General features: G+C 37.4%; 1 protein-coding gene across 4 annotated transcripts in view; it reads right to left on the reverse strand.

Moving 5' to 3' along the window:
• Positions 1–849: 849 nt before the first annotated feature.
• LOC134542763 (circadian clock-controlled protein daywake-like) overlaps positions 850–24,100 on the reverse strand; it is a 113,409-nt gene continuing 90,158 nt past the window's right edge. For 3 of the 4 annotated variants that reach the window (XM_063387266.1, XM_063387268.1, XM_063387270.1), the window contains 6 exons: positions 18,309–18,568; positions 9,314–9,406; positions 6,693–6,843; positions 5,044–5,183; positions 2,976–3,125; positions 850–1,291 (listed from right to left, as the gene is read on the reverse strand). In XM_063387266.1, coding sequence (XP_063243336.1) covers positions 1,137–1,291; positions 2,976–3,125; positions 5,044–5,183; positions 6,693–6,843; positions 9,314–9,406; positions 18,309–18,387 — 768 coding nt within the window. In that variant the 5' untranslated portion in view covers positions 18,388–18,568 and the 3' untranslated portion in view covers positions 850–1,136. The remainder of the gene's footprint in view (positions 1,292–2,975; positions 3,126–5,043; positions 5,184–6,692; positions 6,844–9,313; positions 9,407–18,308; positions 18,569–24,100) is intronic. The other variant, XM_063387269.1, reaches the window with a different exon arrangement.

Here is a 24,100-nt window from a genome sequence, read left to right on the forward strand (position 1 = left end):
CCTAAATTATGTAATGGTACACGATTAGTAGTTAAAAAATTAATGGATAATCTTATTGAAGCAACAATTTTGATTGGACTTCATAAAGGTGAAGACGTATTACTTCCACGAATGCCACTTATTCCGACAGATATGGCGTTCGAGTTCAAACGACTTCAATTTCCAATACGCCTTGCGTTCGCTATGACCATCAATAAAGCACAAGGACAATCTTTGCAAGTGTGCGGTTTGAATTTAGAAAATGAATGCTTCTCTCATGGACAGTTATATGTCGGGTGCTCCAGAGTCGGTAAACCATCTGATCTATATGTTTATGCAAAAAATGGGAAAACAAGGAATGTAGTCCTTCCATTAGCTTTACAATAAAAATATTTAAGCTAAACACATTTTTATTTCTTCTATTACATTCCACAGCCATGCACAGTAAAATATTAAATTAAACAATGAATTAATATTAAACTGTGCCACAGCAAAGCGTGGCCGGGTTTAGCTAGTTGTATTATAAATCAATTTAAAACTTGTGGACTCTATGCAGAAATGTATCGCTTGAGAGACCGTGAATCATTTTTCAACACATGCACTTCCTGCGTACGGCGTACAAATGTTTCTGTGGGCCAATTCGATGCGGTGGCAATTTTTTAAGTGTCCAGAATTCAATCAAAGGTAAATAAAACTGAACCATGATAGAAATATAAGCGGGATTATTATCATTGAAACTTGTGAAGTAATAACTTGTTTTAAAATGCCCGGATTGACATTTTCAAATACTTTGAAAGGATGTGGATAAAGGTTGTGGATATAGATTTATTTTCTACAGCAACCAAAATTACATATTAATACTTAACACACTTTTGAAAAAAATCGTTTAATTCCTTAGAGTTTGTCTGTGAATTTCCAAAGGAACTCCAGTTAATTAATATAATGATAAAATGGAGTTAACTCCCTACATTTCCAAGTTAACTCACATTTAAGTTAAAAGTTCTGACCAACAACCCACAAGCCAACATCACACCCAAAGGTTTTAGTACGATAATCAATCAACTGAACTATTATTCTTGATCCTTTATCACCCTGATTCGTCTTCTTCTCGACCTGGTGTGCCTCGCGTACGCCTCCCAAGTTGTCCGGGCCGGCGCCTACGCTCTGGGGAAGAGGTGGTCGTAAGGTACTCGGGACAGGACTTTGTTGACCACGTCGGTCAAGGTCACGTCCCACTTCTCCTCCAGGTACGGCACGTACTCGCTGTAGAGCGCGTCCCAGTACTTGTTGATGATCGCCGCTCCGACTTTCACTGCAACACCACAAACCAAGTCACAGGACGGGGTCACAAACCTGCTATTCAAAACAGTTCAAGCGTAGCTCTTGGTAGACGGCATTTGGTAAGAGATTTTTTGACGTGATAACGTCTTATGAATCGATGAACGCCGGCTGCACGCACGAAAAATCATGACTCATTGTCACGTTCCGCCTGAGCCGAGCGTGCAAGCGAGAGCGAGGAACAAGCGATAGAGAGGCACGATCGGCCTAAGCGTTTGCCTTGTGTTATTTGAATTAAATTTGCAAAAACTGTAAATAATATTTTAAAATGAAAAAAAGTACGCAATTTTTCATCAATGTTTTCCTATGACGTTATCACGTAAAATTATCGCCCGTAAACCGACTTTACAGACAAACCCCCCCCCCCCTTTTTTTTTGTGAAAATGTAGCGGATGTCGATGAGCAGAAATTTACGTGTCACAAAGATGGCGGACCCAAGTGTAGCAGCATAAACCCGTACATACCTAGTCACTTTCGTGAACATTAGAGGACATACCAAACGTATTGGTGTCCCAAATGAAACTTTGTATTAGTGAAACTACCCTGGTAAACTAAAATATTCTTATTAAAAATTAATCACAAGATTTGAAGCACCTAAGAAAACTGGCATTACACTTATTATCTCTTTCTAAATTGCCAAGAGGCTTCACATTCCCACCCGTGAGGCTACTAGCTACTATAACTGCATATAACAGAGCGAAGCAAGTTCAAAATGAGTTCCCACACGCACGAATTCGGTCGGGCACAGCTAAATTTTTATTTTTATTTTACACAAACGTGTCTTTATTTTTTTTACAGAGTAATTATATTTCAAAGACATATTTTCAATGAAAATAAATTATTTCTAAAGGTACATATTAAATTCTTCAAATTTCTTGTAATAAGACACCAAGAAAATAAATTTCACGCGCGCATCACAAAAACTTATAACTCGGCGAAGACCCCCGCCTACCAGGAAACACACACACACACACACACACACACACACACACACAATGTGTGCAGAGCTTCAGAAGAAAACACACGCTATTTTAAAATCGCTCAAGATATCCGAGTGGGGAATGTTTACACGAAAAGCATTTAAGAATGCACTGTAGGCGGATGGGTAGTCCTATTTCCTTTTTCTTCGTTTTCAAACTGTAATTTTAGGGGAGTGAAAATGTATGTAAACGCTTGTTTCATATATATATATTTATTTATTTATTTATATATATATATAATGAAAATGGTCTTCGTTTGAGGCTCAATCACGCCTAAACCACTGATCGTATCGACATGAAACTACCACCATTCGATGCGAAATTTTTCCTAGATGGTTTATGGCTATTTATTTTTTGAATTCTAACGTTCCTTCATTTTTTTTATTGCTGTTTTACTTTTATGAACATTTATCCCGCTAATAAAAACAAAAGACAATCGTTTTCTCTTGATTCTTTTGTTTTCATGGATTTCAACGGAGTTTACTAAACGGATTATGTTCTTTTACATTCAGCTAAGAAGCCACAGCGAAGCGTGGCAGGGTACAGCTAGAATATATATATATATGAAAGATCGGGTAGAGATATTCTTGCATATCGTTGTGGTCGTCGCTGAAATGCCATGGTCGCCCCGCGCGCCAGCTCAGAGGCAACACGATGCCGGAAGCTCGGGCGACTCACCCACGGTGCTGTAGCCGTCTCCCTGGTTCCTGGCGGACAGCTGCGCGCCGCCGATGTCGGGCCGCGTGCGCACGTGCTGCACCTGCAGGTACTTGAGGCCGTTCTTCTCGTACGTCTTGGCCGACACGGCCAGCGTGGTCGCCACGTCGACTGCAACAAGCGCCGAGCGCCCCCGCGGTTCGCTCTCCAGTTCTCCTTTCACAACGGCGGCCTTAACATGTTCCTCGGTAGTGACCTGACGGGTTAAATGGGATTGTTTGTAGAAATCTGCTGTGGTTACTTTTACAAGTAGGTACATTTCCCGGGAATCGACACAAGGACTCCGAAAAATGTTATTAAATTGCTCTTGCCAGGATCGAACTGAAGACCCCGGACTTGATGACGTAAGAGATTTTTATCGAAAATTTTATTAATTTTTTTAATTTTTTTTTGTTTTTACGTAAAAATGCAATCTTTGTGTCATAGTACACTCGAGGTATCATATGTCAACTGAGGTCTAGGTCTAGTCCAGTCCCATATGGTTGCTTTATTGATTTTTTTGGGGAATGCTTAGCCGCTTTGAGGACATTTCAAATCAACTAAGTACATTTTTGTGGCTTACAGCGGGAATTTTTCCTTCGAAATAGGGACTGATAAAATGTGTGATTAGAAATGTCCACAAGTAAATTTTCACATTGAGTAAAATATAGTAATGCCTCAATCAGATTTTTGTAATTTGTTTGAAGTTTTTACATGTATACAAAGCATCCTTCCATCTCTCTTTCTCTAATTTTCTATTTCTTTTCTCTCTGTGTATATCTCTATAGCTCTCTATCTAAATATATATCTCTCTTTAGATCTCTCTATCTCTAAATATTTATATCTCCCTCCATGTATAGCTATCTCTCTCCTCTATACACCTATATCTACAAATCTTTCTTTATGTCACACTATAGTAATGAAAATATTAAAAATCTATTTTAGCATATACCTATATACATATTTCACAGGTATATAAACACGCGCGTATTCGAATGCAACCTTGTATCAAAATTTCAAAGCAATCAGTGAAGAACTTTAGGAGATTTAAGATTTTGAACTAACGAACATTTATTTATATAGATTGAGACTGTAAGTTCTAGACCCAGATAGCAGCCGCGCGCATCAATGTATCCGTGGTGAGACACAGAACAAAAAATGTTATTTATTTGATTTATCTGTCTGACACTGGCGGCGATTCGGGAGCGAAGCCTCAACATTTTATAATATCTTTGTAAATTTCCAGGTAATGTGTTTACTTTTCTTTTTTACACATGACTTTCCGAGAACCAACCTGGAGTTTTTTTTAACAAAAAAATTTTCGAGATATTTTTTTTTTAATTTACAGAAAATACTTTTTAAGTCTATTACGTGACTTAAAACTAGTATGTAGGTATCTGGCGTAGTTTATGCGAAGATACAGTTATCTGAAACTGCAAAGGATCCTTCGCTTATTTGAGACGAATTCTTCGTCGTAAATTGGGGTTTTTTAACGGTAAAATCTAACAGAGCAGCTGGTCATTGTTGGTGTTATATCACAGCACTTGCTACGGACTAGTTCCAAAACAATTATGTTATTTCCTAATTAGACACACTAATATATGTACTGTATCAAATGACAATTTAACACTTAATTTTACAAATGCGTGTACCTGTTGAAGTATAATTTGTGAACAAAAGCATGCGTCATTGTTTATATCAGCTTGTCTCGAAAGATCGATTGGCAACAGTATTCATTATGAAATAAGATAAAAATATTTTCAAGCAATTTCTTTAAATATATATATAAAATGAAGTACCTACTCATGTAAAAACTAATTTTATATTTTGTTTGTTACTAAGGCCAGTAATTTCTCATTTATTTATTTTTTTAACAAAAAAAGTAAACAAATACTCTGAACTTTAATCACTACATATTCTAAACACAGGTTAATTTTAAAATCATCACATAAAGAGTATTTCCTTATATCAGTTATTGCCTTTATACTAGAGATTTTGTAAAGTATATTGGGTTATAACATATACATTCTCTCCAATACATTTCACTTACCTAGAGAAAGGTTAAAAGTTCCTTCGTTGATGAAGGTCATCTTATTTAGACCTAAATTGGTACGGAAGTAGCCTTCTAGGTGAAGCTTAGGGAAAACCAAGTCTACATTCATCTTCACCTTGCTGTCTGTGATGTCAGACCTAAAACATTATAAGCAATATTATAGGCTTAGACTAAAAATTACAAAGTTCCATTAGTCATTTAGTGATTAAAGTTTTTGTGACCATAAACGTTTATGAATAATATTCCAAGATAATTAAGCTATCACAAAAATTTATTTGACACACAGTTAACAAGGTATGATTGGTACGTCCCCCCGATGTTTCACGAAAGCGAATATGTAAGGGTGATCTTTGATCTCCTCTTTATTAATAAGTCGAAGATATGGATAATTTTTAACCAAGAATTGTCTATGGGTTGACCTAAGCTGATTTACCATCAGCACAAACATCTGTACTGCTACACGGGCATGGGCACTTACAATTATGACAAACTTTACACAAACACAATGTGGATTAAATAACGTAACGGTTATAAACAAATAATTTGGTCCATATTTAACCTGCAATACATCACAGTTTTCCAAACCATTATTTTTTATGTCTTTACTGGCTTCTAATTCAGTGTATTATTTTATCATCTACTAGCTGAACCCTACAGGCATTTTCCTGCCTGTGTATATTTATTTATCTTCGACGCAGCTAAAACCCAGAAGCCAAGCAACACCATTTAACACATTTGTTTAGCAATGCTCGCATCACAATAGTACGAAGGAAAGTCATTAAGTCGAAAAAATATTTTTTATTTTGGAACATAATCTCCACCAATATTAATGCACTCATCCAATCTATAAGTGCCACAATACAGCCCGCATAAAATTCTTTGAGTTTCCGTCTCAGCCACATTGCAGAACGTTGCTTCTCTATCGTGCAATCATCAAGCATGATCGCCATTCTGAAACTGACTGACTCATGCGTGCAAATGCTACTTCGTCAATATAAAGTTAATATCATGGAGATAGATGATGCTGCCATCTATTGTAAATTAATCGCCGCTACTACTTCAAGATATCAATTTGTGACTTGAAAACATTCCCTCGTATTTTTTTACGATCTTTCTTTTCAAGAAATCGAACAAACTTCAAGCATTTATCCTTTATACAGTTTTGCTAGGCAGCAGACACCCAGGACGACTTCAATTGTAGAACAGACGCAACACTCCCACACAGAAAAAAAAATTCTGTACTTTTACAAAAGATTATTTTGGAAACAAATTCCCAAGGAATGGTTTGTAATACTACAAGAAAGACATCGTATCTTTGTACAACACATAGCTATGGTTATTTTTGCATATATTATTTACTTATTTTTTATATATAATTAATTGAGAGTTTCTTACAAAACTTGGTGCACTGGTGTTTCATTCAAGCATAATTAAAGCATAATAAGCTATATTCAGGGCTACTGGAACAACGAAAAGCATAAACTGCCCGGGTAGGAATCGAAAACCAGTATCACGGAGAACACTGTTTTGTGTACAGTTTTTGTACAAATTTACGAAATGTCTGTAGTTGTACGTGAATATTTATGTTCCGTTCACAAAAAGAGAAAAAAAAAATTATTTCGTGGACCGATGCCTCCTCGACTTACTTGACGCTCTTCACCTGGACGTACTCCAGGTCGTGCAGGAAGCTGAGCCCCAGCGACAGCCCGGCCTCCACGTCGGCGGCGATCTCCCGCCTGAAGTCCGTGTCGCTCAGCCGGACATCGCGCAGGGACGGTAGCCCCGTCTCGGGCTCCCCTGTTGGGCGCAGAGCATTTGGTCAGGCGCCGCCCGGCTCAGTATCAGTGCTTAATGAAGCACCCCCCCCCCCCCCCCCCAGCAGACTCTCGTCTGACTGATAAAGGGATAACATCATCGCCAGTGAGGGCCGCGGGGCCCGAATGCCGCAACTTGGCATCGAACTCCGCGACCCTTCGGGAGTACCAGGTGGCATCCTGCCGACCCCTAACCTCCTGTTTTTTTACCTATGTGATTTCAGTTTTGACTTTTGTAAATGACTTTCTAATTAAGCTGCGAAGCTGTTGTTTTGGTGAGGCGCCGCCCGGCTCCCAGCGCATCGTGCTTTCAACCGCATCTCTCGCCGCCAATCACACACGCGTGGTCTCCCCGCCCACCCGCCGGAGCAGCCACGTCGACCGTCGAATCGTTGTGCTCGCTTGCAGACCGAAATTTTCAAACTATGCAGTGAAACGACGGAAGTAGCTTGGCTTCTGGGTTGCAGCCGTTACCTCGGCGAATAATCCACCGACGTTTCGGTCGACATCGCAGTCGCCATCACCTGGCAGTTGCCAGTAGGTAACAGTTTCCGGGGATGATGGCGACTGCAATTTCGACCGAAACGTCGGACGCGGCTGCAACCCAGAAGCCAAGCTACTTCAGACAACGGCCGTGAAACCCTGCGAACATTATTATAACTAAACGGCTCCGATTAAAACGCAAAAAAAAAAAAAAAAATCGGCATGGACCTGATTTTCGTCAAGGAATTCTATTTAAACATTGGCTTTGTGAACTTCGGTTCGCACCACCGTAGTTACAACACATTTCCGTTTCATTCTAACAATTACTCCTGGAAAATGTCGAATACCGAGAGATAATGTTACACATCAAAAAAAAAAACAACAATAATTTCAGGAGATTAGTGAGACAGTAAAAGTTGCGAGTATATTAAGGTAATCGTTGTATAATAAATCTTAAGGTTGTAGATCTTGTGACTTCTCACAGATGACACAGGGTCTCTACTTCGTTTTTAAGTTTCTTTCAAATGATTGAAATATCACAACCAAAATTGTTAATTTTTTTTTCGAAAAGGGGAGGAAGATCGTAGTCCCTTGAGTGGACCAGATAAACCCTTCACCTCGTCCACGGACGTGAGTGGGGTAAATCTCCATCCCTTCACTTTTTCTGAGTTTTCCCGAGAAATCGGAGTAATCATTGCTTTTTTTGTCGCACTTAAAATACCGTGTAAACTGAAAAGAGAAGCTCGAAAACTATCATCTTTTCCTCACGAAACGAAATCCTGTCTACGAACGTAATCACGTCACCTGGGTGTGACATGTGGTAAAAAAAATTGACTAGGCTAACAGATCCTGCATCCTATATCCCTGTAAATAACATTCCATAATTTTTTTGACATCCCGTTTGAACCAGCAATGCCGTATGTCCAAAATATTATGTTGAATCAGACTTTCTCATGTCAGTAATTAACCAAGGAAACGTATATATGTATATACTACCTAAATTTTAAACAAATTGTGCGCACGGAGTCCTCGAACGACAGAAGTAAAACTTCTTGCTTTTTACGTATAGAAAGAGATAAATTATTTTCATTTTCTATCAAACTATCTACAGAAAAATGATCGATAGTTATAAACTCAGTTGCACAAATCAATAACTCTTTTTCATACGAATAAATAAATTGTAGATTCTATAAATTAAATAAAAGAAATATGGCAGCGTCAATCGTCAGCTGTTACGAAAACTGAGGAGTAGACAAACACAAGCAGCGTTACGGGAATTCCGTAGCATTACTGCTACGTCATTTCTATCTCTCCCCTGCCGTCTCCCCTTCCGGCCGTTACAACTAGCATATAGCATACTCCACTATGTACATAACCCCCCTACTTTTTTACCCCATCTTCCCATTCGACCGCTAGCGCATGAGTTGGAGTGGCGTCGCCGCTGACGCACTCTACTCCTCTACCGGTTCCCCTCATGCTATCGGAATTTTCGTAACGCTCGAAAAATGTTGCCCCCTCAGTTAAGAAGTTTCATTTCAAAAATTTTCTGGAGGGAGAGAATGATTAAAAAAAATTTAAAATACCCGCTGATTGGCACAATCATTTAGTAGAATACAAAATGTTTTCAACGTAACTTACACTGGTTTGCCACTTTATATATTTGGATCGCTCATCTGTTAATTTCATAGGGCCAAGATAATTTGGTTGTCAGAATTTTCACCTTCCACCACGACGATCCGAGTTTATTTTCTGGCAGAGAAAATCCAGTGTTCCGTATTATGGATGAATTTCCTCAAGAATCGTTCATTTCCCCTGCCTATGTGTTGCGTCACTGCTTCAGGACGCTTAAGATTCCGACGTCCCCCCCCCCCCCAATTTCAAAAGTCTGTCCCTTGGAAAGTAGGTCCTACTAATCCTTCCCACAAGTTAAACATCAGTTACATTTTCTTTCGTAAATGTGCAGTACCTACCTGTTAAAAGATGAGGAACTAAATCTTGGAATCTCTTCTTAAGGCATTCGTCAATCTTTGGATCATATCTCGTGCATAGTTTCAAGTACTCGGCTGTAACAGAACACAAAAATTTTATTGAAAATTCTTGCAATCAATAAGAACAAGAAAAAATGTTATATTAATTTCGTAAAATAAAGGTAAAACCATGTATTACGTGCTACAATTGTGCACCAAAAGACATTAAAAGAGTTTATGGAATCCAAAAAATACACGCTATTTATTAAATTAGTCATGTAGAAGGTAGATTAGATTGAATTACAGCTCCCTGTTTTTTTTTTTTTTTCAAATAAACATGAAAATTATTCTTTCAAATATTGTTGCTTGGAAATTGAGTCACATTGCTTTCTCTAAACAACATTTCTTCTTAACGACCAAGCATTTAAATATAATTAATAATATTTTTCAAATGATCAGCTTCTGACCACAAATTTCACAAACGATGAAAATTTTTGTTTTTACCACGCTTTTATTAGCTTGACCTGTATGTATGAATGAATGGACCATGTAATAAAATATTTCCATTCCTCCAGTATGACCCCAATTGCGAATCCTACAAATGTATGCCCCTGAAGCACCCCATTACTAATTCATTATCGTTATTAAGATCATATATTCATTTTCATAATGACTATATCCTAAAATTTTTGATATGACTACCTATATCCTAAAATTAATTATAGATAATCTATTACAAATCATATTGTTATTGCTGATAGAAATTTTAAGACAAATTATATCAGGAACCCCTCGTTTTTAGTGACTAAGAGTTATGGTGTATTATTTGTCTGTTGGACAAAAAAATTAAATTTAAATATATACGTATTTTTAATTTTTAGTTCATTCAACGATAAAAGCAGTTTTTTTTTTAGTTTTTAAATTATAAATTTATTAATGTGAATGATCAGCCTATATATATATATATATATATATATATATATATATATGTTACACTATTTTTAAATTCTACAATAGCGCAATGAGACGTACTAGTAAGTATAAAACCATAACCACACATTAATGTTATTATTACGATCAAGATTTCAGAAAATCGATTTTTATTTACTGGAGGCTTTTAGATGTGGATTCACAAATATTTTGAAGCAAGTCTATAATAGTAAGTTATCTTGGTTTTCAAGGCTGGACCGCGTTGTAGTAGAGATCTCTCCTGTCATTGGCTGTTGTACTGGCTGAACAGGGTCCATCTCCTTATGGCCAACAACAGCCAATGAACCGAAGGGACTTATCCCATTGAATGCTATTCAAAGAAGGCTCGGTGGTTGAGTGGTAAGCGCTCTGGCCTACCACTGAAACACCCCCCTCCTCCCTGAAAAAATTCCCATTCCTGCCAGAATGTACTCCGTTTGTGGTTGGTTCTTTGTAGGGCCTCGATATCGGCTGGCCACGGATCCCTATTTCGTAACACCCTATTCGCCTTCGTCGGATTCCTGCAATTAACGCTATGAATATTTTGCAATGTTATTATTAAATATTCTCCTGAAGTTTCTTTTTTTTTTTTTCAAGTCATTGAATTGTCATTCATATGGGCAAAATGTTTTTTTCAGAAATATCGATCGAGGTTTCGTGAGAAGTAAAAGAAACCCAAATTTGACATCTTGATTTTAAAAATATTTTGGGCATAATATTTTTTTAATATTTAAAATTTGGCTTCGTTAAAAACAATTTTAGGCTATATAATGTAATGGAATACCGAAACGTAACATTGCCAAACTGTTGCAAATAGTTTACTCTGTGAAGTCATTAGAGTTTAGAATTTTATTCATAAATGCGAAAATTTACAACTCTTAATGTGTGATATCTGTTTTTAACGAAGACAAATATCCAATAACAAACGATAAAATATTACAATGGCATGAAAACTATTGAAACCAATATGGCGTATTTCGCTTTCTATCTCTCCTTAAGTTTCTATTATTTCAACAGAAAATGCTGTGTTGTATGGTAAAGCAAATGAATCTGTTTCATATAGTTGTCCAAAAAATTCGCCAGTTATAAATATTAACAGCACCAACTGTAAGCATTGTAGAGAGTTGGTTAAAGGTCACAATTAAAGAGTAATTCAAACCGTTTTAGATAAACAATGCGGGCGAGTACTACTTTATTGTTTTTTCTCGCTTGCAGCGCCACCTACGCAAAATGGCGACTACTGAGCGTAAAGCGTTTTGTGTTCTGCAAATTGCTATGAGTGAATCTGTAATTTCAGTTCAACGTGAGTTTCGTTTAAAGTTTAATTGTGATTCCCTTTGTGAAAAATCATCCGCCGATGGTACAGGCACTTCGAGACGACAGAGCTATTATTCGCTGGCTTCCACGTTTACCTGACGTAACCAGGGCGCTTTTTTTCCTTTGTGGCTTTATAAAATATCGTGTGTACGTTCCGCCGCTACCTAATCATTTGCCAGAGTTGAGACACAGATTTCAAGAGGCTATTTCTTCCATTACTCCGGACCTGTTAACCAAAGTGTGGGAAAAATTGGACTTTAGGTTGGATGAGTGCCGTATAGCTAAAGGTGCACATATTGGACATTCGTAAGTAAAACTAGGTTAGTATACCTTAAGTTTGATGTATGGTTTATTGTAAATAGTCTAAATTATACTGTTAATACCTGCAGTACCCAGCGTTGCCTCAGCTGAAAACAGGGTGATCTATTGTCTGCGATTTAAAGCAAAATGGATAGTGGTATATTATAGAGTGGTGGACGTAAATAAATGACACACAATTGCTGCTTGTGTGTATACGACATATGATTTTCTTTTTATCCATGGCGATTGGTTGAACGGTTTAGAAGTTGATGCGCTGCAGCGCCATCTAGTGGAGAGTTATAGCAAAATGACTATCGCGAAAATGTATACCAATTTTCATGGCGATCGGTTAAACGGTGTCGGATTTTATCGCCATACATACTAATATCCTATGATATATATATATATATATATATATAGAGAGAGAGAGAGAGAGAGAGAAAGAGAGAGCGAGAATAGATAATATATCATTTAAACTGTGTCTACGACATATGATTTTCTGTTTATCCATGGCGATTGGTTGAACGGTTCAGAAGTTGATGCGCTGCAGCGCCATCTAGTGGAGAGTTATAGCAAAATTACTATAGCGAAAATGTATACCAATTTTCATGGCGATCGGTTAAACGGTGTCGGATTTCATCGCCATACATACCAATTTTCTATGACATATATATATAGAGACAGAGAGAGAGAGAGAGAAAGAGAGAGAAAGAGAGAGCGAGAATAGATAATATATAATTTAACTGTGTCATTCAATTATGGACAACCTGTATGTATCCTTTCTCTTTCTCTCTTCCTCTTGAATGCTTGAAGAAAAAAATCAAAGAAAAAAATCACTCACAGTAAATTTCAAACCTGCATGCTAAAAATAATCGTACTTAATTGTTTGCATTATAAAGTACAACGCAGCAAAATTCACAGTCGAGTCGTAAAACATTAATTATTCAACCCGTTAAGTCCCATCACCTGTGTCTTGTACGTACAATCACCCGTTTCTTCTTTCTTCGCCCAAAGAGAATGAAGCCTTTCACGCCTTCACCAGTCACGACTGCCTGCCATGTGTGTACAGATGAGTGTTGTTTTACGCACGCGCGGGCGAAGCACCGTTTGTACAATGGTACGTCATTCAAAAACCAAGGTTACGATGACGAAGCTGCTTCAGTAAGGAATAACTTAATTGCTCGTGTACATCTTAAGAAATGTCGAATTCAGCTGCGTGTTTTTCTCCTATAATCTGTTCGACTACCATACGCTCAACATGGAGTCATATTATTATTACTGTACCTGAAGTCACAAAAGGCAAAAAGCGTCCTTATATTTTTTTTTAATTTTTGTTTTTAGTTGCAATTTTTTTTTCTTGGAAAGTTATTCGCTATCCTAAATATTCCATGATTATTCGCCTGTTAAAATATTGATGCCCTATGACTTTTGTGAAAATGTAAAAAAATACATTATGCATTATTTCTGTTCATTTGTGACGTCAGTGTCTTAAAAATTGAAAAGAAGCCAAAGGGAAAGTTTCCTCACGGGGACTCAAACCCGTTTCCCTCTCATTACAAATCAGGTATCTGTCCACTGCGCCAACGACTGCTTGGAAGTTGCATGAATATAAATTACTTATGTGTTTTCCAAACCACGACAAAAAATTTATTTCCTAAGCGCATGAACATCTAGGAGTCTTGGGTCACTTCCATTTATAGTCAAGTCCTGCATGTACTGGGATCCGGACGAAATAGGTGATGTCGAGTAGCTAAATTCTCCTTATGAGCCTCTCAACTTGAAGTTGGAGTCGTAAATAGTCAGCAAAATTGTGAAATTGACTGCGTAATATTCTCTAAAAATATATATATATATATATACTTTCTATGCGTAATAATCACCGGTTTATCTGGCAGGATTCCATAAGTGATCACAAATGTTTTTTTATTTCTTTTTCTTTTTCTGTTTTGGAACCACGCCAAAAGAAACTAGGTCCGGTGTTGATTAGTATTCGATAGGAATAACTGTGTCGCAAACATGCTCCACCTATGTTTTACACATTTTATGGCCAACTTGCTTTTTATCTGAGACACCTTTAGCAGGTTTCTTGGGAACGAGAATAATATACAGTACACCTTCACGACATCTCAGGGCAAAGAAATAAATTAATTATTTTATGAACTTTTGCTGGTAGCACAGCATAAGAACCTACATTGCACTTAAAAATTCTCAATTCACAACAGAAAATACTGGGATTGTTATTACTAAGAAAAATAAAATTTTCCGTACCTAAGCGAAAATGGTTGATATTTATTTGGTGGTAAAAGTTGTCAGGTACGAGTTTTGACAAACTTCTCAATCAAACCAAAAGAGAATAGTTTCCTAAATTATGTTTGTTATATTTCGTTTTATTTTTCGGTGATATAAATTGAATCGATATTTATTTTAATTTATGATATTTTTAAATGTTTTTATCCTTAAATGTCAATTTATTTTTCAGTTCTAGCATGAATTTAGTTTAGAAATCGTGTTCTGCATATAAGTTTAATTAACCTTTACATGAGTCTTAGTTGTAAAAATTTTATTTTGACAATATCATACCCTAAACGGATAAAATAATATTTTATGTGCCCAAAACATTGGGAAAAAATGTGAGCGAGTATTTCAGTATTCGCCAGAGATGTGTAACATCTAACCTGTGTTCTCAAGTTGCAAATACACTTATAACACGAAATTTGGACACGCAATTTAACGCAACTTTCTTTAGAATAATGCCGAACATGATATACTTACGAAAAAAAAATGTGATTTCGACTACATCTCTGGACGCAAATCACACGTAGTTTCTGCACCCACCGCTAGAATTCTATGCCGGAGCAGCTACGTCGACTATCTAATCATTCCATTTGCAGAGCGAAATGTTAAACTATATAAAGTAACGCTCCGATAAAAATGAAAAAGATTTGAAAAAAATTATATTACTTAATTTTGGACCTGATTTTCGACAAGGAGTTTTTATTAAAATACAGCCCATCATGTAAAAATGCATTAAAACAGTTAATACTATCAAGTTTCCCTTTGGCTTTGTGAACTTCGGTTCACGCCATCCGCCGCAGGTGGCAGCACCGTGGTTACGCATTTCCGTCCCATGCGACTTCCTAAACCAACTCTGCCAAATGCCGTATACTGAGAGATGAGATTTTACACACCGAAAACTCATATTTCCGTGATTGAAATATTTGCCCTTCAAGAGCCTAAAAATTTTCGTGTCCTAGGTTCTCCCACATGATAATGTGTCTTCGATGATCCTCTGGTGTTTCAGCTTGATGCGATCCTCCAACTCTGACCCGAAACGAACCGGGAATGCATCTAAAGGAGAATCCCGAAACGGACGTGGAGAGCGAATGGGCGGGGCCCGAGAGAAGGTGCTATCGTGCGTCTCGGGCGGGATACCTGTTGCGAATGATGATGGGGAACGGATACGAATGGTTGGGCGTTGGAGGTATGCCAGGCAACGGCCACTCAGCAACCATTCCGGTCTTCGCAGGGGCCGAAACTTCTCGAGACTCGTTTGCCCATTCGGTCCGCGCGCCTGATTATCATTCGGGAGGGTAGATGGCCGGATCCTGCCTGGACACGGGGAGGTGCTACTGTCTGCGCGCGCATCCGCCGTCTCCTTCCCAGAGCGGCCGTAACTGCTGAAGGCCCGGTCACGCTGCCAGACATTTTGTCCCCGACTGTACTTCACAACAGAGTTGAAGGGGTGGTACTGGACGGAAGAGGGCTTCAAATTTTCTCCAGCAAAGATATATTTGGACACAGATACCTAACTATCAAAGCTTATTTTTGAGTTGAGCTATTTGAGACTTTTAAAATTTTAGTATCATTTTGAAATTAAATAATGCATCACACCGCTAGATCAAACATTTGAAACTGTGTAAACATTTTTTTTAAAGATTTTAACCCAAAATAATACATGTTACATAATAAAATAAATTCTCAGTACACATGATTTCCTTTTTCACACAAAAAAATTATTTCGCACACGACATTTATACTAACAATATTTCAGGAATTTCACTTTTATAATCTCTTCAATCGTCCATGTGTTCTTTGCCATTTTAAAGATTCTTAGTTATGGAGCGGGCTTTATTCCCGTTTTCGCTAGACACGATTTCGATTTGCCTGATTGCGTCCAGCATGCATCGTGTTTGAGAACCTTTACTACGTAAAATATTTGCTGGGAACTCAAGTCATCCAAATCTTTATCAGATTAACATGGCTGCACTTGTGATGTTTTCGGAGACGTCATAACCTTCCAAATTTATTTGACACAATGTACTGGAAGGTGTTGGGCGCGAAAGTTTGGCAGTGTGGACGGGCCTTAATGCACTTGTCGACGGAAGAGGTCACGCGCGGTATGAGCACATCGGCCACTGAGGCAGCAGTAATGGCTGGGCTGAGCAGAGCTGTGCTGGAAAAAAAAACTCTCGGCCGCGGTGATGGATTGGTATTATTTCAAACTCTTTTTCATTCGAGAACAAAATTAACGATGCGGGTCATTTTGTTGGTATCGGTTCATATTTTATCTCTCAGCACACTAACAGTATCTTAGAACTGGTCTACGAGTAACTGACAGTTTTGCAGCTGTATTTGCTAAATTGTAAGGAAAAAAAGTGGTTTGTATTTCAAATTCATAAATATATTTATATTATATATGTATGTATATATATGTATATACATTTGCGCTCTGGGAAAAAAAAGTAATTGAAACATGTGACTGTATCGCGAATGTTTTACTAGAGAGAGAGTCACTGCTAAAATATATTTTTGTTCATTTTCAAATACAGAAAAATTAAATGTTTTCTTAAGTGCATGACAGTGCTTTTTTTATTTACAGTCTGAAAGAGTTTGTCAATTGTCGTTTAAAAAGTGATAAAGATATATTACAACCAAAACTTATTTTTATATCGATCATTTTTTAAAACTTTGACACCTTCTTAAGTATTTAAATAAGCTGATTTTTGATTGAAGAAGTTGATTTTCAAAGCTTCCTTAACATTAATTAAAATATATAAATAAAGCTCTTTTATCCCGTCCTGGCTTATCCTGTGTAGCAACTGGACATTATTTCGTCACTGCACACTCATTTATTTAATGCACATGTTCTCAGTGACCTTTAATAACCCTGTTTCAGGAACAAAAAAGGTACAAAATGCGAGTGAGAAGCCAACACGCGAGACGCATGCACTCGGTAGATGACTGACAATACACTAAAAAAACATAAACACTACAAAACAGCTTCGTGAATTTTATGTCACAAATCTTCTATTGTCACACCAGTCTAATAGATTGCAGAAAATGTGTGCAGTACTAAGGCTACTTTACTATTTAGTACTTTAAAATTAACTTTAAGAACTATAAGTGTACTTAAAATATGATTATGTGTATACGAGCGTAATGGTTTTCAAAAAGAATACCATTATACTAATAGCAAGTCTTATTCTTACTCTTAATTCCTAAGAACATTATTTTAAACCACTATTTAACAATGTATTGGTTTGAAATTTGTGATAACAACATTATGATAATAAAAAAACTTTATTTATCTTAGTAAAAAAAAATTAATCGCTATATAAATTTATTGCAAAAATAATCCTCCAGTTCTGCACTTGTTCTTACCGGAGTGAAAAACTTTCGTCACCATATAATAAAATACATAATTTAACTAACAACTAATTACCATGCAACAAGTTTATTTGTCACACGTTCGCCTGACTAGATATTATAAATCTGCCTGGTATGGGTTTCTGTCATGGAGGTAAGAAGAAAGGGAGTTGACGTGTGCAGTATTTGCCATGTTAATAATTGAATTCAAAATATGGACAGCAAAACACTTTTTTGTTGTAATCATATGAAGTTTAACTCTAATTTCCCGTACATGTGTTATGTTTAACAAATCTCATTTCATGATGACATTTTTATGATACTTCTTAGTAAGATGATTTCAAACTATTAATCAAACTTCTAGCATTAATCTTTTTTGCAGATACGGTTTGTTTTTCTAACCAATTGCTAAACAGCGTGACTTCAATTTCAGAACAGGCACCCGCTCCATAAACTAAAACTGCCATGGAATCTGATGTATTTTCTTACGCTCCGCGTGAATGGCGACCAAAGAGGTCCAAGAAGAGTCTTCGTGACCAAAGAGGTAGAAAAGAGTTTTCTTGACCAAAGAGGTCCAAAAACAGTTTTCGTGACCAAAGAGTTCCAAAAAGACTCTTCGTGATCAAAGAGGTCCAAGGAGATTCTTGGTGACCAAAGAGGTACAAGAAGAGTTTTCGTGACCAAAGTGTTCCAACAAGAGTCTTCGTGACTAAAGAGGTCCTAGAAGAGTATTCGTGACCAAACAGTCGTCGGTCCAGTTACTTACGCGTCTCGACTCGGGGCACGACGCTCCCGCAGGCCAGACAGCACAGCGCAGACACGATAAAGGCGGTCCGCAGGTCCATGGTTGAGTATCACACGTGGAACCAATCGGCGTCCTCTTTTATAGGACGCCCCTCGGCGCTCGTCCGGTTACCCCCGCCCGTCGTGACAGCTCCAGCGCTGCCAACCACGCAGACTTCTCACTCCGAAACCCCACGTCGGTCTCTTTTTTTTTTCTCACGTGGTCTCCAATAAAAAAAAAACCTATAAAGAAGCAAACTTTGAGGTTCCCCCCTTTCAAGATTCTTTACTTTCAAGGTCATAACATTCAGCGACTACAAGAACAAGTTTTATTTTTCTGTCTTCTTTTTTCAGAGTCTCTGCATACACGTGGCAAACAAAACCTCAAGGTAAATGACTAGGCCGTTGTAAAGCTAACCTTACTACACTGAGCACGCATAGAAGTTAGAAGTTTTTTTCTTTTCGGCGATTGATCCTAATTAATAAATATATACTCCCAAAATTATGCCCGGAGTGTCAAAAGATTGGCAATTATAATAAAATAACCAATACTGATTTATACTATAATGCATCAAGTAAAAAAACATGGGGCTATGATGCGTTAGTCAAACCTGTATTGATAAACAAAATTAAATTTCAGATGTAAATAGCATTTAAAGATATTCGCTATGGTAACGTAAATTATCTAAAAAAAAAGAGAGAGAGAGAAGTTATAGATTAATACCACTATATTAACAATTATATATGTAATTTGGCTAATATTTTATTTTTATAATTTTCTCTGTAATTTTAATTGGGAAAAATTGTAATTGATGCCTTCTGAGCAGACGAGCATCTGCTACCTTTCCTAAATAAATTTCACTCCTACTTGTTTCAAAACACCTGTGCACGAGATCATATGTACATTACTATAAATGTGCCCATGTAAGGGAAAACAGCCCCGTGAAATCTCTAAACATGTTATGTTTGGGGGTGCCGCCAGCAAAAAGGGGGAAGGGCGGAGGGGTCAATTGTCTCATTACCCCTTGTTATACTTATTTCCCAGCCTTGGCCTATAGGCGTTAACATTTCTTCCGCCATGGCGTCCACGGGAAAGGAACATTTGTCACTCCGACTCGTCTGGTGGTGTTCGGCAAGTCTCGGCATTGCTCGGCAGTTCTCGGCAATGCTCGGCAATTCTCGCCAGGGGGCACGGGTGCCAACATCAGCACTATTTCGTAACGAAATGCCTAGTTTGTAAGTCATTTATCTTTTTTCTGTTTTAGTTTCTTAGTTTTTTAGGTGCTGACTGGCGGCGGAGTGAGTGGTCAGTGCAACCACTCACCACCAGGGGCGCTTGCGTCCCTGGTCACTAAATCCAGTACTGAACAACTGGAAAAGAGGACCACGAGTCCAAGTGCCCAACCCCCGCATGGTAGACTCTTTTCTACTCTGTCCAACACTTCATCCAGACCATCCTCTGTCTCCTGTAAATTCCTACACGTAATGCATGCCAATTTGCATCCCGCATGAATGTGCCCAGGGTTTTCCCTGTGTCTATGCAGGTTTTACCTGGGCCCAACCTATCTCTAGTTATAGTCTAGATTTAAGAGTGAGGGGAGTTAGTCATGGCGCCAATCGCTGCCATGGCTGGCCAATCCCCTCCTAGCACATGATGCATGCGACCCTCTCCTTGCATGGCTAATCCCAGCATGACTAGGCGTATAGGCTTCGGCCTGAGACGCACCTAGGTCCCTCCCTAACCCGGACCCCTCCAAAATACACTTAGTTTTAGTTAGGTTAGGAAAAAAAATCAACATCAGCACGTAGCATGTAGCACGACGAGGGACTGACCGCTCAACGGGAGGGGCGTAAGAAGAGAGGAGATACCTAACATCCAATCAGGGCCACATATGCTCCTCGACTCCCTCTCTTTCTCTCTCACGATCTCTCTCACGCTCTCTCTCTCTCACTCCCTCCTCCCTCCAGGTCATTACATCGCGCTCGGCTGACGTCACACAGAGGACAATAGCCTAGAGTTTGGTAACACCGAATAATTTATGCCATCGAATAATCAGTCATTAAGCTGGGTTCACGATTTAAAAAACACAAGAGAGCTCACGGCAGCCACACGCACGGCTGTCCACACGACGTGTGTTAAGCCGGTCCACAATTGAAATCTTATTGTTATTTTCAGCCAATGAAATTTCGCGATGTAAACGACATATTTCGGCAGTGTTAGTTAGTAACTATATTAACTATCAAATGATTGTCCCATGACATCTGACCAGCAATTTATGAGCACAATTTTTTCAGTATATAAATAAATGAGGGTTACATACAATTTTAATTAACTATTCCAACTAAGAAACTTTATTTACAATTTTTGTTAGTAACTTATAAGTAAAAGAGTTAATTCATTTTTAAACCAGGAATCACGCCTAGGCATTGTAATATCTCGACAATTTCTTGCAACAACATAATTGATAAATATAAACAGTTCTCTAGCCCCGCCAAAATGGCTTCCTACTCTACTCTCATTGGTTGTTGCGCCATGCGTCCGTAACAGAAATGAAATAAATTCAAGCCCTCCTACGCGCACTGCCTGTTTCCCATGCAAACGACCGTCCTATGCGCTATTGTGAACCAGTAGGTTCGAGAACATGGCGGTCGAATCTTGTGCACATGACATGCTGTTGCCGTTATTTTTTTTTTCAATTGTGCACCCGGCTCTATTCGTACCGCATTATCGAGTAATTATGTGATCGTGTAAGTCGAATAACCTTTCATTAGCTGCTAGCTGGAACTATGTTATTATTGTCAAGTGAATATGTCTGAACGACTGAGCACTGATCCCGTCACTCTATATATGATTGTTTTTTCTGTTGTTAAAAACTAATTTTTAAACTATAATTAACTGCTCAATGCTTGCATAGAGAAAATTACAGAGTGAGATAGAGAGGGATAGAGATAAAGAAAGTGATAGAGAAATACAGAAATAAATCACTATATCTATATACATATCTCTCTCGACTCGCACGCTACCATCATTATTCGGAACATAGAAAAGAGAAACTGACATAAAATATTTACTGGTAATTATCCGGCACTATTCACGCGCCACCTTAACTTTTGCTTTAAGGGTTGGTATTATCGAAATCTCACCTGAACAGTGAACTGCCTAGCGTTTTAAACATGTAGGTAAGAAGTAAGTGAGTTGGTGTAGGTATACAATATTTGCCATTTTAATACTTGAAGTCAAAATGAGAACGACCTCTAACAACCCCCCCCCCCCCTCTTTTTTTTTCCTTCTGCAAAACAAAACAAATTTTGGTTTTAATGAAGTTTAACCCAAATTTCTTGCAGATGGGTTTGTTATTATGTTTCTTTAGCAATACTCACTACATGATCGCATATTGTCGATTCTTCCTAGCGAGTTCTTTTCGAGCTATTAAACAAATTTATAGCATACTAGCTGCAGTACCCGGCTTTGCTCGGGCTGAACACCGGGTGATATATTGTCCGCGAGTTACAGAAAAATAGATAGCGATATGTCCAGTGTGGTGGACATTAAGAAATGACACATAATTACTGTTTGTGTATCTGTGACCTATGGTTTTCTGTTTACCCATGGCGATCGGTTGAAAGGGAGTTGATGCGCTACAGCGCCATCTAGCGGCGAGTTACAAAAAAAATTGTTAGCATAAAAACCTTCTCCATGATAAAAACACTTCGATGTGCCAACTTTCATGGCGATCGGTCAAACGGTGTAAGAGTTTATCGACGACATACATGCCAACATCCAATTTATATATATTCTTATATTTCGAAATTTTTGGGCTTTCACTTTTGCGGAAAGTGGATGTTCAGGACCTCGAATGGTTTGGAACACTACATCTCGAAAGAATAGATATTTGAAATTCCTGAAATTGTCGAAATTTTGGGGCTTTGTTCCCAGAGAGGGGCGGGGGGTTCGAGGACCCTGAATGGCTCGAAAACACTTAAAATCGAAAGAGATGGATTTTTAGAATTTTTTAAACTTTCGAAATTTTGGGGCTTTAACCACCTGGGGGGGGGGGGGGGTTGACGTTGAGGACCCCGAATGGCTCGGAAACACTCCAAATCGAAAGAGATATAAAGGAATATAAGAATGTAGGCATTTACTGTACTCCTATCTACTATAATAATAATATTGACGAATAGAAAGCTTATTACCTACCTATTAATAATTATCTAAATAAATTAATAAATAACTCTATGTTTAAGAATTTACGTACATACTTAATATTAAACTTCAAACTATACACACCAAAAAAAAAAACTAAGGATGTTTGTGAAACTATATTTATTTGTCATAATGTTTAAAACATTTGTAGGATTTCTTTATATGTAAAACTGTGGTGGCAATATTCCGCTTATCCAAAGGAGTATAGAAATTAATAGAGACATCACTCCCTGTACACACCACAAATCTTTGAATTAAGTATAAAAAACATAGTCCAAAATGAAACAAAAATTATAAATAACAACTAATTTGGCAAAAAAATTATACAACTGGAATGACAATGTTAACATCCGCCTGAAATTTAATAGAAGTAGGTAGGTAAGAATATATATATAAGAAATTAAATGAAATTAAAACATACATAAATAAAATTATCTCACACTCAACCAAACATAATGTTTAATATGAAATAAAGGAAGATGGCAATTACACGTAACTATTCTAATTAATAAAAAAAATCAACTTTCCTGAAACAGTAAAATTCAAATTTTTCAACAATATATTACATAATTGATAAATATTTCTGGTCTTCGGTCTCAGCAGCCCTAAGACTCTTGACGCTCAGCAGATAAATTATAAACACTAAACCAAACTCCTTGCAAATAAGTAGGTAATGTAAAAAAAATAACAATATTGACAAAGTAGGTAATGTAAAAAAATAAAAATATCGACAAATAGAAAATATTAGTAGGCCCTACCTACCTATGAATAAATTTCGAAGAAATTTATAAGTTTAAGAATTTATGTACCTACATAATATTAAACTTGAAACTATCCACACAATAAAAACCTAAGAATGTTAGTGAAACTAATTTTTTTTATTTGTCATAATACCTAAAATACGTATGTTTCCAAAATGAAACAAAGTATAAATAATGACCAATTTGACAAAAAAAATTGTACAACTCGAATGACATTGAAAACATACACGTGAAATTTAAAATAATTATGAGTGCCCTAGGTAGGGAGGAAAAAAATATATAGAAGAAATTAAATTAAAACGATGGGTGCGTGTACTTAGGGACGCACATGTGAAGTTATACTTATTTGGCATCATTAAAAAATAGTTTTTAATTGCATGCAAAAATATTGCGTGGAGTCCCTCCGCGTGGAAGAAGTGAAACTTCGTAATGTGGAAATGAAAATAGGAAGGGGTAGAAATTGATTTTTAGTGAAATCATATTGTATCAAATCAAACTAAAAAAATAAAGGAAATAAATTTGTAACGATTCATAGATTGATCTTCAGAGAGAGAGAGAGAGAGAGAGAGAGAGAGAGAGGACACCTATTCAATGTCTATAAAACTAACTTTTTTATGAGAGCAGATTTTCATGAAATATATCATGAAATCATTCAACGATAAAACTTGTTTATTTAACTAAGCGGACGGGTTCGCCCCAAGGAGAAAATTGACGCGGCGAGACCTCGTGGACATAGAGAAATGACACACACTCACTATTTATGTCTCTATGAAACATGATTTTTTTCTGCAATTTAAATTGTAATATACA

Source organism: Bacillus rossius (genome assembly GCF_032445375.1).
Source record: "Bacillus rossius redtenbacheri isolate Brsri chromosome 9 unlocalized genomic scaffold, Brsri_v3 Brsri_v3_scf9_2, whole genome shotgun sequence".
NCBI classification, from domain to species: Eukaryota; Metazoa; Arthropoda; class Insecta; order Phasmatodea; family Bacillidae; genus Bacillus; species Bacillus rossius.